This window comes from Vitis riparia, chromosome 16, assembly GCF_004353265.1.
Source record: "Vitis riparia cultivar Riparia Gloire de Montpellier isolate 1030 chromosome 16, EGFV_Vit.rip_1.0, whole genome shotgun sequence".
NCBI classification, from domain to species: Eukaryota; Viridiplantae; Streptophyta; class Magnoliopsida; order Vitales; family Vitaceae; genus Vitis; species Vitis riparia.
In genome coordinates this window covers 2,951,554-2,967,007 of record NC_048446.1, presented here as the reverse complement: position 1 = coordinate 2,967,007, position 15,454 = coordinate 2,951,554, and the positions used below count along the sequence as shown (strand labels likewise).

Here is a 15,454-nt window from a genome sequence, read left to right as displayed (position 1 = left end):
TATTTTTTATTTTTTATATTTAATCATGATAAAATAAAAATAAGTATATTATTTTTTTTTTAAAATAAAACATTTTCAATATTTAAATATGAAAATATATTTAAAACGTAAGGTAAATTCAATTATTTAGTTTATCTGCATATATCATACCATTTTACAATTTTAAAAATTATTACATTATTTAATTTATATCATTTTTATACATATTTATGGTTATTCAAGGATTCTAAGTAATAAATAGAAACTTTAAAATACCAGCATTTGCCCTTCTTTTTTTTTTTCTGCACTGTTGAAGAAAACACATAAGTGGCCAAATTGCCTGTCCACTTTGGAGACTGGTTGGAGCCCCCCTGTTACAATGTGAATTTTCACCCATCCCACATCGGAAAGCAGAAGCACAGGATGGGGTCTTTCAAGTACATTTTCATCATGCTAAGCTAGTATGGACAGTATGTTGAATGTTCACATCCGTCATAATCTGAATCAGCATCAAATTTAAACTGGAACTAAGTGCTGAAAAATTCCCCCAATTTCCCAGGGGGTAAAATAATGATAACAACATGAAACCCAGTAAACAAAAAATATGTGGGTTATGGTAAAACAGATAAGCAGACACTCTCACCTGCTTATTTTTAGGCACTTTGGTTGGAAAAAAAAAAAAAAATTGCCTCAATAACAAATATCGAAAGCTAAAAATGCAAAAACAACGGGAGAAAAACACTATCAAATGCTACCTCCATCAGAAGCTGCCAGTTTCTTCCTCTGTTGGTGCTCAGCTACTTTGTAATCTACCACTTCTCTAAAAAGGTTTGAATCAAGTACACAGTTTTCGCTCCCGTATACCGCCGCTTGAACGCTTGCCATCAGTTTTGCTATCTCCCTCCCTGAGAATCCCTCGGTTTTAGCTGCTGCTTCTCTTATAACCTCATCTGTCAATCCCTTGATCTCTATCTTCTGCTGTTGTCTCTGGAACAATTGCTTGAACCAGCTGGATTTTTTCTCTCCAGCATGGGCTATGTACTTGTCCAGATAGAGCTTCAGCAGCTTGAATCGTTCGTCCTCTCCGGGCAAAGGGAATTCCAGGACTTCGTCAATGCGATCTGCCATGGCCGAATCAAGATCACCAGGTCGGTTGGTGGCAAGAGCAAGGACTATGTCCTTGGACTGGTCGCCTGTGCGGAAAAGAAGGGCATTGAGGGCACTCCTTTGAGCTTCACTCATGTAGGTTTTGTTCCGCCTGAAAATTTTCATCAGCAAATCTCAACGTTCTAATCTAGGAATTCCCGTGAATCAACAAATACTCAAACAGAAGGCATTTCCACCCAGAATCAATTGACATGCCACAATTATGATGGTTCGTATACATCCCCAGCGAAATCATAATTAATTGAAATGGGAGAGTGAGGGGAAAGAGAGGAGACATGTATTGACTGGGGCTTACTGATAAAGTAGATTTTTTTTCCCTACTTTTCTTTTCTATGGTGCAAACTATCCCAGTGAATCAGACAAGTTTAAGAATGATTTCTTTTTGGTCACATATTCAAACTGACGTGCTAAGTAATACTCCAAACAACTTGCTTATTGTCATTCAATATCCTGGCCACCTTCAAAACATGTCCGATACTTGGTATTTGGCAAGATATTATAATGCTAGAAGATCCGTATAGGTGTTAGTATCCATATTCGACTTCTACAGCTATTCCAAGTAGATGAATAATTTGGTCAACAAGACGCCATATGCAACCTAGACCCATGAATATATACTACGGAGGAGTAATTTAATCCAAGATGAAGCCAAAGGCTAAAAAGAATACAGTTAAGAGGCTGTGAGACACCATATGATTGCAAAGTATTTAACAAAGCATGCTCCTCTTCATATAGGTTGGAAGATGAAAAAGAATTCTCATAACCCTTGGTTGAGGTTAGGGCATAGCTAGAGTTGAAGCATCACGGATCTAGATGAATTGTATACCACATGAATTACCTTCAGGCAATCAAATTAAAGGGGAAATTATCACTTACTCGCACAAAAATGCATCTGCTTCATCAATAAAAAGCAACAAACCCTTCCGAGACTTTTTAGCCCAATCGAACAACTGGTGTATCTTGGTCACAGCCTGTGATCCCAGCGGTGCTACATCTCCACCAGTCATCAATGCATAATCTAACCCCTGAGAGCATAATGGAATATTATCAGATACATACAAAGAAAGGGAACTGATACATCCTCTGTAGCTGGATATTAAGTTGTGAAAACACATAGAACCCACAAGATAGGAACATGGTTCCAAAAACCTTTCTTTCTTTCTTTCTTTTTTCTTTATGAAAGGATAAATCAACTAATTGTAAATTTGTTCATATTTAATACCAAAAACCTTAAAAGATTGTTCACAGTATGAGAAAATGAACAGAGCAACTTGGCCTTCTACTGCTCAATGAAAGACTAAACCTAAAATACCAAGCAACCAACAAGATAACAAAAGTGGGTTCAACACAACAACTGAGAATATTTTAAATTTAAGGGAAAAAAATGGGCATGATAAGGGGTTAAGATTTCTCACAGATTTTTTAGCCAGCTCTCTAGCAGCCATTGTCTTTCCTGTTCCAGGAGGGCCATAGAAGAGCATGTTCCGAAATGGAGCCTGATGGGATTTTGTATTGGCAGTTGCACTAGCCAGCTGTTCTATTCTCTTCTGAAGTGAAGGATGTAAAATCACATCCCCAAACCCTTTTCCATTTGTTAAAGAAGACCCTTTTTCAGTACCACGTAATAGAGTGCTCATCCTACGAGAAAACAAGCCTGACCAAGGATATTTTCCTCTGGAGGACTCTCTGATCAATGATGGTTGTCCCAATATTCTATCCACATAGCTCCAAATCACCTTTGCACCTTCTCTGCATTCAAAAAAGAAGATATGCATAAACAAAATCCTTACAAAGCCACTTATACAATAACAGAAGTTGCAACCACAAGACTAGCAGTTGAAATAAAAATTGGGGCACACTAAAATACATTCTCAAGCATGTAAACATTTTCTTAAAGAACAAATCCTGTCACCATTAATTTTGGTCAACACAATCACCCAAATATGCATAGAGATGGCAAATATATACTTCCTGGAAATTAAAACCTTTACTTTGATGCACATTCACTTCCAAAGCAACAAGTATCGTCCAGAGAAGGACCTCATCACAAGATGAGAAAAAACAGGTTTGTGGCATAGATATTAACTCCAGACTGCCATGAGAGCACTGAACATACATAGATATTAACTCCAGACTGCCATGAGAGCACTGAACATACATATACAACAGAAGCAAATATTCAGTTTCTAAATGTTTCCGATCTATACCTTGTTGTGTAGATCCCTGCAGCAAGAGCTGTTACTCCCCCAACTGCTACAACCAGCTTATTTTGATCTGTTAGTATGGCCCGCAAACCCCCTAGAAAAAATGGATGGGTTCCCATTAAGCCAAGCTTTTAAGCAAAAGTTGTACATAAATAAATCCAAAACAGCATAATGATAATAACGATATCCAATAAAGATAAAGAAATCCATATTCAGCCTTGGGTATCCCACATACATTTGGTATGAAGCAGTATACAGGATGCATTGGGGAAAAAAGGGAGTCGTTTAGGTTGCCTAATTAAGAAAGCACTTATCTTCAGTCCCTGGAGGCACTCAAATTGAACCTTACTACTTATCAGAAGCAGATTACTCCCGGCTTGACAAATGACATTATGTAAGCATTAAAAAAGGGCAATTCATGCCAGAAAATTAAACCAGTTATTATGAATAACAACATGTTAATTTTTTTTAAAAAAAAAAAAAAGGAGAAAAAGAGAAAAAAAGCACTATTTTGATCAGACATAGAAGACAAAGGACATAAAACAATTCCTTTCTCTCAATGCAAACTTCACTTTCTCAACCATGTAGAACAAGCACATCCACACATGCATGCAAGAGAGTTTATATAATAATGAATATTGATAAAAAATATATATATAATAATGAAACATTAACATGCTAATACGTTTGACATCATTTATCAAAATCCCAAACACAGGCACAAGAGCTTCATCTTATAAAAAATCTCCAAAACTAAACCCTATAGCCAAGGAAACATCAATACATTACACAAAAATGTTCAAATATGAGGTATAAAAAGGTAGACATCCATATATCATGATAAACACATAGGCCGCAAACAGCAAGATAACAAAAGAAGTGGCCATCATAGGGATGAACCTTGCCACAAAATGGCCAGTAGATATACTGATAGGGACACATATAAGATTGGACCTAAGCGTAAATGTTAAATTGAAATACCTCCAATGTGATCAAAAGTTGTATTTATGGCAGCAACCCATTTTTCCCTCTCTGCACTTGCACGTTCTACAAGCATTCGTCTATTAACGTCTTCAGCTAGCTTTGCTTCATGGGCTCTCCCTTCTGCTTCTGCCATAGCCCTCACTCGGATTGTTTCCCGTTCTATCTCCGCTTTTTCCCTTTCAGTCTGCCGACGCTGTGCTTGAATCTGTTCTTCTGTTGCTCGTCGAGCTTGCTCCTGCCTAATCGATGATTCTTCTTGCATTTTTACAAGTTCCTGATTCCTTGCTCTTTGATGTTCATTCTCAGCCTGCATCACAATCAAGCATTAAAAGCAATTACATCCCTCTTCATGAATGTCAAAAACAATATTCAATTTGAAATAGAAGAACTTAAGACCACATGCCTGCATCCTTTTCCTTGCCAATTCATCCTCATAACGTGCCATCTGGGATTTTATTTGTGCCTGTTGCTGAGCTAACTTTTTTTGTTCTTCATATATCACCTTCTGTCTCTCCTGCCAAACAAGAAAACAAATAATTAAAGAAACAAAAAGACATGTGTTCAAAGATGAAATATGTTCCAAGCTGTAACATCTGGAAGCTAGTGCAAAATCACATAATCTTACGGTTTCAGCATGTGCTTGCATAGCCTTAAACTCTGCTGACTTAGCAGTGAACTCTGCCTGCCTTGTTTCCTCTTGTTTCTTTGTAACCTCAAACACCTATGGCAACACAGACCACCATCAGCACAAATCATCAAATCAAACCAAACCAAACCATTATAAGTCCATTTCAAAGCACATATCGAAACATAAAAAATGAAAAATTTAAAATAAATAAAAACTCTGAGAAAAAGAACAGAAAGAGAAATATGAGAGCTTAAAAAGTGCCAAAAAAGGGAATCACAAAACAAAAAGTAGAGACTGCTCAATTGCTAAGAGAGACCATAGGAAAGTTGAATAATATTTCACCTGAAACCTTTCACACAAAAACCTCCATTCAACTGAGCCAACATGATTACCTGGGTTCCCTTACAGCAACTATTTATTTTTCAGAAACAAAATCAGCATAGAACATCAAACTTGCTATTTTTCACCTATTTGTTTCTTCTGAACTTTCTGAGCAACCAAGAAGATGATAATGCTTGGGGTGGCCAGAGCAAGGAAAAAAAACTTGAACCTTGAACCGACCCACTACAATTATTTGGCTTAGTCTTTCATAAATAAACACAACTAAAGCAAACCTTTAACAACATTAATTGGTTTATCTCTTCTTGGCTTTTAATGACCTTAAATTGTCCATAAATCCACCATTAATTCCCTCCAAAGAACACTGAATTAAACACAATTAATTAACAACACATTTTTGGTACACTTTGTAAAACATAGAAAAGCATGTTTTCTGTTAGAAGTCAGAAAACAAAATTGCCATGAACAAAGCAAAGTGAGAGGAAAAGAGCATCAAAAAACATGAAACAGAAAACCCTAGTTCTATTTTGTTCTACATAAAATGTAAGGAAAGAAAATAAATCAAAGTTTTGAATCAGAATAAACTTTCAAAAACAAAAACCTCCACCAAACTGATCCCAATGCAACCATTGGCTGGTTCAACATTATTTTTTTGTTTTTTGAAACAAAAACTTAAAATTGTCTTCACTCATTTCCATCGGCTTTTTCAACATCCAGATGGAGGAGGGCACAAGGCAGAAAAAAGATTTAAATCTTAGATTTCAAAATGCTTCACAACTAGGGGGGAAACCCTCCATTCAACTAAGCTAATTCCACTATTTACCCAATTTGCCCTAGAAGACATGAGCACTGCATTTTTTCCCCAAAAAAACCAGGACAACATAAAACAGAACAATAAAATTTTCTTCTTAGATTTCTACGCAAATTAGAGAATGAATCTTTTTTTCATTGCACATCCATATATATGACTTGGTTGAGTCTCTTTCATTTTATTTTATTTTTTATTTTTCTATTTTTCAAAGGAAAGCAACAGACCTCTAAAGAATATCTCTCCCTTTATTGTTTATATGTCTGGTGAGGTACTATTAAAACACCTTCTGGAAAACAAAAGGTGCTATCAGCGAACTCCCATTCTTGATGTCTGCCTCCCATGAATCAAATAAACACATAATCATTTATTTGGGATTATGAAGGCACAACCTGAATCCAAATTTTACCTATTCCTTTTTCTCCTATTTTCCCATCAACCAAATGGAGGAGAATCCTCTGTTTCGTTGATGTGGAAAAAGAACAGAAACATACACAGAAAAAACATTTGGGTTTAGTTTATCTGCTGAGACTTTTCTTTCCTTCTCTTATTCTAAAATCAAAACAACATAAAATATTCAATTCAAAACTTTCTTAGTAAGGACCTGTTTGGTTCCCCGGAAAATGAAAAAATAAATACTAATTTTTTAGGGTTTTTTTTTCATTATTTAGGCCTCCAGAAAACAGAAACCTCCACTTAAATGGGCCTAATGGAACCACTCAATTCAACTGATGCAAGTTCTGATCTTCTAAAGAAAAAAAATAGCAAATCAAAACAACAAATATAAAGCTAAACACATTATTTTCTTTCATTTTTCCCTCAGCAATAATGTGACTTGTTACTTAGTTTAAGTTGAGCTTTTCATTTCAAGAACCAAAACAACACATTAAACCCCAAAGTTTGCTTCCCTTTCCTCAACTTTTCCAACAACTAAACACCGCAAAAACCCAATACCTTTTTGGCGTGCGAAGAAGACGTAATCTCCCTCAACGCCTTGGCGCCTCGCTCCAACGCCTCTGGATCGAAACCCGCCGACGTCGTCCGCGGATTGTCATTTCGGACCCGCTTAGAAGTCTCCGCATCGGACGGCGGAGGAGCTTCAGGAGCAGCCTTCGGTGGTGAGGGCGCTGGGGAAGATGAAGAAAATGGGGGGAAATTGAATGGTCCATCTGCGTAAGCATGGTCGACTGACAAGGCCGCAGAAGCGAGGGCTGAAATCAGCCCTGCAACAGTTGCTTTGGCCATAATCCCTAGCCCTGGAGTCTTAAGAGTGATTTAGAGGGGTTTTGTAGGGCTTTAGAAGCCTTGGAGGGGAAGAAAATGTGGGTGGTTTTCTCAGGGTTTTTGTAGGGTTTTCGGAAGTGGTGGCCGTTTTCATTTGATGGGATTTGGACCGGAATGGCGGTTGAACCGGTGAAAGACCGGTTCACGACTTCTCAAAGAACAAGAAAAGGTTATATAAGAGGTAAAAAACATGACATGTAGACAAAAATATCTTCATAACTTTTTTTAATCCTCGTGTCATATTCAAACACTTTTTGAAAAAATATTATAATAAATAAAATTTATTTTTTAGATGGGAAAATTATTTTTTCCTATTTACAAATATTATAATAAATAATTATGATGCATGTTTAAAAAAAATACTGAGGAAGCTATTTTTAAAAAAATTCAATTAAATTCAGTATGTAGAATATAATAATTTTACTTTTCATAACAACTATTTTTTAACTCATATAAACCACTATTATATATTTAATAAAACTTTTATAATATTAGTATTAGGAATTTAAAATAACGATTTTAGTTCGAATTTTAATTTTTAGTGTATGTTAAAAACAAAAAATTACATGAAATTTCATTTTTTTTTAAATAAAAATGATTTTTGAACTAAAAATACATTAATAAACTTTTAATAAAAAAAATAATTTTTAATAATTATTTTGAGAAGAAATTTTTTTTTTTTAGAGTAAACTTGAGATACTTTCAATTGTTTTTTTTTTTTTTTAGAGTTATAAATAATTAAAATAATAAATAATATTTTGAAAACTTTTGCTTTATCCATGAGTATAAACTACATTCACAAAAAAATATATATATGTTAAAAAAACTGTTTTTTATGTTTAAGTTTACGGATATAATTTTGTTCATAAAAACAAGTTAAAATCATTTTCAAGAAGTATTTTCAAAATTATTTCTAATTATTACTTTTAGTAATTATTTTTAAAAACTATTTCCAAAAACCCCTTAATCCCTTTGAATTATCCACTTGCCCCCTTTTTTTTTATAATAAAAATGGGATGTGTACTTTTGTTGAACCCAATTCTTCCTTTAAAAATCCAACTCCAATCCAATCAGGGGACTTCACTCCCAAGTACTAGTAGCCAGATTAAACCCAAATTGCATTTAATGACTAATTTGAGTTTTCAGCTCTTATTTAATGCTCTTAATTTTTTTATCATTTGTCCTTAGTTTCCTTGCATTATATTGTGTTAATTTGTAAACTAAGAGTTATATTTTTGACAAATATCTATATTGTATATAAAATTCGAAATGTGGACAATTTTGTTGTGACTATTTTTTAGCCCTATTTCCATCACATATTTACTCATTTGTCATTCATTCACATCATCGATTTCTTCTTATTCCGTGTTAGAAGACTCGATTTAGGTTTCTTCTTATTTTGTTCAACACCACCACTGAACCCAAAACCCCAAAAAACGCTCCACCCGAATCCACCATTGGTCATCTCTCACTAACAAAAACAAACAACATACACACCGCTTCATCACCATTTCTAAAATACTTTCCAGGTCTCCAAAATGAAAAAGAAAATAAAAACACTACCAATAGCAAACCAATTTTATTCCCATAAAAAAGCTCGATTACTGCACAACAACAATAAGAAAATTGCAACGAGGGATTTCGAACCAATCTAGAGTCGATCTTTGCTGAATGCGTCACGACAGGAGAGTGGTAAAGCTAGAAATCCTAGGAGAGAGAAAATGCTTAGTATGTGCTTCTACAAAATTCGTTGTCTCCTCTATCTTTTTCTATCTTCCCCACTACGTTTAGTAGATAAAAGATTTACGATAATTTCTTTATTTATATCATTATATGCATTTTGTACACTTTTTTCACCTTTTGTTTTTCTTTATTTATATGAAATAACAACCATTCCCATATAATTATTTTTAATGATTGTAAATGATTATAAAATTTATATTAAAAATTCTTTTTTTTTTTTCTCAAAATTAGAATTTTTTTCTCACATTGGAAAATAATATATTTTTACAAAAAGAAAATCCCAATCACATCATCTTTTTTATTTTTATTTTTAATTAAAATAAAAAAATTTAAATATTCATCACACACAAATAATAATGATGGTAAATTTGATACCTACCAAATTTAATTTTTTTAATTTAAAACATACTAATTTTCTAATTATAATAGGTGTCACTTCATTAAACTTTTTTTTTTTCCAATATTTACAAATGTCCCCATGTGGACCCCGCATTTCTGCTCATGCGCTTCCACTTGATGGCGAGCTTGTTTTTTATTTGAAAAATAATTTATTTTTTTAGAAAATGACTTGGAGTTGCCACTTATTTTTATTTTATTTTTAAAGGGTAAACAAAATAAGAAAGAAAACCCTAAGTGTGACTCCTTATTTTATAAAATGTGGTTTATGAAAAACCAAATCAGGGCTCGGGGGTCGGGAGTCGGGTTACTTATCAGGAAAGTACGGTAAAGACCATAGCACCCTTCTAAGTCCCTAAAAACAAGTCTCTACTAATAAAATGAAGCAATCATGGCAATTGGTAAAGAAATCAATGGATACCCAGAACGATCATTCATATGTGAGAATCAAAACACTCAATAAAGAATGGATAGAGTGAGAGCGGGTGCGTACCTTGACAACGAGCCATAATGAGCTATCAAGAAATGGAGTTAGTACACAATTAATGAAAAATAAAATATGGCTCACATGTCACTAAATCGAATACGAAATCACCAATAACACACCTGACACTCCACTCAAGTTCATTTTTATTTTAAATAAAACTTCTTTGATGTTGGGCCCCCACCAAAGCACATTTTATTTTGCATGAATCAATTCCAATAACTCCATTATTCGGAATTACGGGATTAAATTCACGCTTATTTCAAAACATTTTAAAATCAAGAAAGTTGTGAAAATTGCATGCCGAAGAAAATGGCAGCAAATTTTATTGGAAAATGGATTTTTGGAATCTAAGAAAAATGCTAAGGATGAAAAGTTGAAGAGTTGAAATTATTTGAGAATTAAAATTCTAAAAATTATTTGGAAACTGAAATTTGGGAAAGTTATTTTTTAAAATCAAAGATGAAGCAATGGCAAAAGGACATGTGGCCCAAAGGTGGCCATGCAAACCATGCAGAGTGGAATCTTGAACTTGGGGCACCTTAAACACTAGTTGCATGTCGTTTCTGAAACCCCAATGGAGTTGGAATGATGAATACTGCAATGTGATGAGTGTACTGAAATTGTAGGTGGGTGAGAACTGATCAAAAGTACCCCAAAGTGACCATGCGAATGAGGAGCCTTGTGGACCAGGCATCAATTCTTCTTTGGGGGTACAATACCCAAGCCATGAAAAGTTCAGAATGTTGGATTAACACAAGGTAGAGACGAGAATGATACTTAGGCAAGTAACATTGTACTATAAAGGAATGCTTCAGTCTTGCTTGCTCAGGTGCTCTTGATCTTTGAAAAGGTTCATATTTCAAAAAAGTAGATACTTTGGGTTCCACTTCCAAGCTAAATTGCAAGAGCCTGGGGATTTGACAGCTCAATCCCCTGCACAGGTGGGAAGACCAAACTTGAAGTCAATCCTGAGGTAACACCACTGCTTCCATATTGCTTTTCCTTGAACTTTTTAGCAACTTTGGCAACAAGTTTACTCTGACCAACTGATACACACAACTTTTCATTCCCAGCCTGACTGAGCATTCCATATCCTCCCCCCATCCCATCCCCTAAAGAACTCTCTTCAGGAAATATCAAATTGCATCCTATTGGCCAACTTCCTCATGTTCGTTATGGCATACCTATCCTTCATCTTCCTTAGTCGACGACCACATCTTTTCTCTTTAGGCTCAGAATCAGGAACTGGAAAAGGTTTAGGTTGTTTTGCAGGCGGTGGCTTTTTCCATTTCTCAATCTTCTTAAGGATCTCTTATCGCATGATTCTTCCAGTTTTCCCTGTAGGTTCTCCCCTTGTAGAGTCTACTTGTGTAGAAAATGTTGATTTTACAGCCAAAAATCGACAGGCTCACATCCCCAAGGAAAGAGTTGTGCTCTAAAATATCTGTGTTTGCTCGATATAACCTTCACGAAACTGGGATGTTTCAGTAGAAAACCCTTGTGCAAGACATGCACATTTTCATCAATCACGACTCTTGAGCGGGCTAACTTGTGAGTGCAGTGGAAATCAGGCATTGAAACCCAAGCATCATTTTCAAGATCATAGATTTCTGCTTGAGAAATTGATTTTTGGCAACTAGTAAAACTACCTGCAACAACAATGTTTCCATCTAATTCGCAACATGCAAACATGGCTCGGGGTGCAAGCATAGGAGCCCCTGGGGTCCACTGCTGAATTATGGAGTCACAAGACCATATTTCATTGGTTGTAAAACTCTCATCTTGATCATCCATCAATGGATCGACAACATTACTACTATCACCAAGTACAAATAGCTTTCCTGCAGTGGAGATTGCACCAAAGTGGGCAAGGTGCCTGATTCTTGAGGGGAGAACATGAAGGCTAATCCAAATATCCTTACGAGGGTCATAGAGTTGCCATAAATTTTCAAGGTTAAAAGCGCATACACATAATAGATTATCTGATGAACCAATCCTCCTGTTGAGCTTTAAATAATCCAGGACCATGAATGGCATTTCGCCAGGAGCAAGAAACAAACTCCAACCTGGGATGGAGGTAGAAGGGAACCCATGCAAGGCATCTTAGGGCAACAGCGTCAGGAAGACCTTCAATCGGCCGGAACATGATACTTTACATCCACTTTCGATGATTATCAAAGACAACAATAATTTGTTGGCTATAGTGGACACTATAGGATGCACAATCAGTTTCTAAAATATTCACAACAAAATAGTCCTTCTCCTTCCCTATAACTCCTTAGGATCCAATACCGAGGAGAACAGGATATGTATTGCGCCGCTCATATTCCAGAGAAATGAGAGAGTAGCATTGGATTGGATGTGAAGAAATGAGGAGAGACTTTTGAGAGCTACATAAATGTCTTAAGAGTCTCTATATATGCACTAACATGGTCACCATAAATACTCTTTCGATGAACCTTAGCATCAAGCTGCTTGCTATCCTTTGAGGACCCAACAAATCTCCTGTCACTATGGGGAATGTTCAAGCTACCATCCAATGCTCCCTTCAGAACACCAAACACACAATTGCCAGTTGATGCTTTCACAAGTCCGACATTAAGAAAGGCATGGAATGGCCTCTTGCCATTTGTGGATTCTATAGAGTAATCCTCACCAGTTGTTTCCATATCACCTTTATTCATTTCTATCAATACTGGAAAATATCATGCATGCCATGCAAATAAGGGAGTGGGAAATATGACAGAGAAATCGGGTTGTGGGTCAGGTACAAAGGAATGATTGTGTAGGGTCCATCGAAGGTGGCTACGTGCGTGGGATTAAAAAAAATGGGTCCAAATATTGATTATATTTATTGTGGTGGGTATGGTGTGGAATATGAAGTTAGAGGTTAGTGGAATGGGTAGTGGGAAATGAAGAATGGGTTAGCATAGGTGGAATGAGATATGAAAGGTAGTGAGATTGATGAGTTTAGTGGATTTAGGAAGGTGAGAAAAGTGGTAAGAGATGTGGGTAGTGAGAGAAAAAATGAGTAATGAGCATGAAAGATGGAAACGTGGCAGTGAAGGAAAATGGGTATGATTATATGTAGGGTTATGGGTATGGTGATATGGGGTTAAGTGAACATTGAAAGATGGCCATAGGTGCATGCGTGATAGGGATGAATAGGAGAGGTGGTGAAATGAAGGTGGCCATGCGCATGGGATTGGTATTAAGCATAGCCACGAGTAGTGAGAGAAAATGAAAAAAAAAATGGGTTGGTGATCTTGTTCATGGATGGCATGGATGATGGGGGTGTAATGTGAGAAATGGGTTAGTGAGGTGGTTGGAGAAGATGAAGATATGGGTGGTGAGCATGGAAGACGATGGGTACAGTAGGCATGAGGTGTGAGAATAGAGAAAATGGATATGAGAGGAATATAGGCTGGTCATGCACGTATGAGGAGTGAACCCATCAATATAATTTGTGATCTTATCAATATCAAAAGCATTTAGCTTGTCAAAAGGAGCTAAAACTTGCACTGCATTGAGGGTATGCACTATCTGTGGATCATGTCTGATGTTACCCCCGAACCCACCAGATTCATGTTGACACTCCATGACCCATGAAACAACTTCATTTTGATCCACTATTTCCAGTTTTCCAAGAAGATCTAGAGTAGTCAATCCCCAGTATGCTCTATTCATTCTTAAATGCTCTGTCACCACTTATTCAAAATCATCCTTCCTATTTTCAACTAATAAAATGTATCAAACGTGTTTCTCAGCTTCCAACTTTCCTATTTTTGTCAGTTCCTTCTTTTGGAACTCATATTCTTTTTGGCAACTTTTGAAATTCCCATTCCTTCTTTCCATCTTAACTTTCTCTTTGGGACTATTTCCATGCCAACTGCCACTTACCTTCAGCACATACTCACTGAGATATTAAAGACTTTACCACCAACACTAAAGGAAGCATTAGACATGGAAGAAAGCTACAAACAGTCCACGGTTGATCCTCCCATTGGGTTTGGCAGTAAATCACAAAGCTCATTCACATACTCCAACATACGTCCTTGTGTTTGATTCCGCCAAAGCTAATTTTGCATCCAAACAACTGACATTTCACCAGCATAGCATCCAACATCATGTACACCAGATAACTTGTCACTGTTCTCCTCATCCATAACACTCTCAATACTCATGCCAACACTAAGAGTCTCATCAAAGGCACACAACTCAATTTACGAGCATATCTTTTATGGTGATGCCTCTGATAAAAGTAAATCAATGATCGTTTGCCCATATTGTGTAACTGAACCTTGCATTCAAGCACTGTACTCCAGAAGCACCGGGAGTACCCTTCCCACTAAGTAATGGTGCCAACAGAATCAACCCTAAGCTTGGAAGACACTCTCAACAACTAGACTACTTTCAGAAATAAATCTATTGAATCAATTCGACACCAATGATCATCATCTTTTTTACTTGAGCTCTCTTAGAAACATTTTGATCAAGATGGCCAACCCAAACATGATGCCCAACTTTCTAGAAAATACCAGAAACGGATGAGAAGGTGAAGAAAAACAGAGCATGTATAAAATGAAGAAAAAAACCGTTAAGTCTAACTCCATTTTATGAAGATCAAGGAGCTGAACATAGGTGGGATCAAATGGGAGTGAACATGATTTTGATACATTAAGTTTAGGGAAGGAACAGAGCATCGGATATTTTCAAGAGAAGTAAAAAACACCTAAAATAAATCTAAAAACAGAGTATGCATACCCAGAGTCCCACAAAACAAACAAGTGGCCTATAATATCCACACCAATCAATAAACCAAATACTCAGAAGAAATACTGAAAATGAGAGTTAATCAAGATGGAAATGAGAAATAAGGAGCTCACTAATAATCATACCTGGAATGCTTCTTTCAAGCCAAAAGTGGGTTAGCTCCCAGCTGTGCCATTACTCCTCTTATCATTCTCTATTTTGTTCTTTTCTCTCACAATTCTCTCTTTCTCTTCTCAACTCAGGCTCTTTTTCTTCCCCTAGCTCTCCTCTGTAACCCAAAAAAAAAAAAACGTTCCCCATCTTCCTATAACCAGCTCAAGCAACCAAAATATTTCCTTCCAGACAACAGAATACTCTCATTCCCAAGATCTCTCGCTTTCTCTCAAGCTTTTCTCCCAAAACCTCCTTCCAGACTTTCTCTCTAAGCTACTAAACCTCTCAAAAAATCTCCCCCCTATGTCTTGCTCCTCAAGCCAAAGAACCCACCTCAAAATATCTCATATTCAGCAACCAAATACGCTTCTCCAGCTTGCTCTAACGGCCTGCAACTTTTCTTTAGAATATTCCATGACACGTGTCACTCTCCCATTGTGTCTTTAAACCACTAACATGATTCTCCACCAGCCAATCAGGAGGCAACACATGGGCTACTAAAAGCCCTC

General features: G+C 36.3%; 1 protein-coding gene, 1 non-coding gene and 1 pseudogene across 2 annotated transcripts; all 3 read right to left on the bottom strand.

The window, feature by feature from the left end:
- Positions 1–467: 467 nt before the first annotated feature.
- LOC117934200 (ATPase family AAA domain-containing protein 3-B) lies at positions 468–7,440 on the bottom strand. Its single transcript, XM_034855843.1, has 8 exons — positions 7,064–7,440; positions 4,960–5,055; positions 4,738–4,848; positions 4,332–4,641; positions 3,354–3,444; positions 2,562–2,895; positions 2,023–2,171; positions 468–1,237 (listed from the first exon to the last, which is right to left on the bottom strand). Exons 1-8 carry the CDS (start codon positions 7,352–7,354, stop codon positions 724–726), a joined length of 1,896 nt encoding a protein of 631 aa, XP_034711734.1. The 5' UTR covers positions 7,355–7,440; the 3' UTR covers positions 468–723.
- On the bottom strand, positions 6,367–6,487 carry LOC117934346. The gene has a single exon (XR_004654481.1). It is a non-coding gene; the product is annotated as a small nucleolar RNA snoR83 (small nucleolar RNA).
- Positions 7,441–10,913: 3,473 nt separating the features above from the next.
- On the bottom strand, positions 10,914–12,165 carry LOC117933959 (annotated as a pseudogene).
- Positions 12,166–15,454: the final 3,289 nt, after the last annotated feature.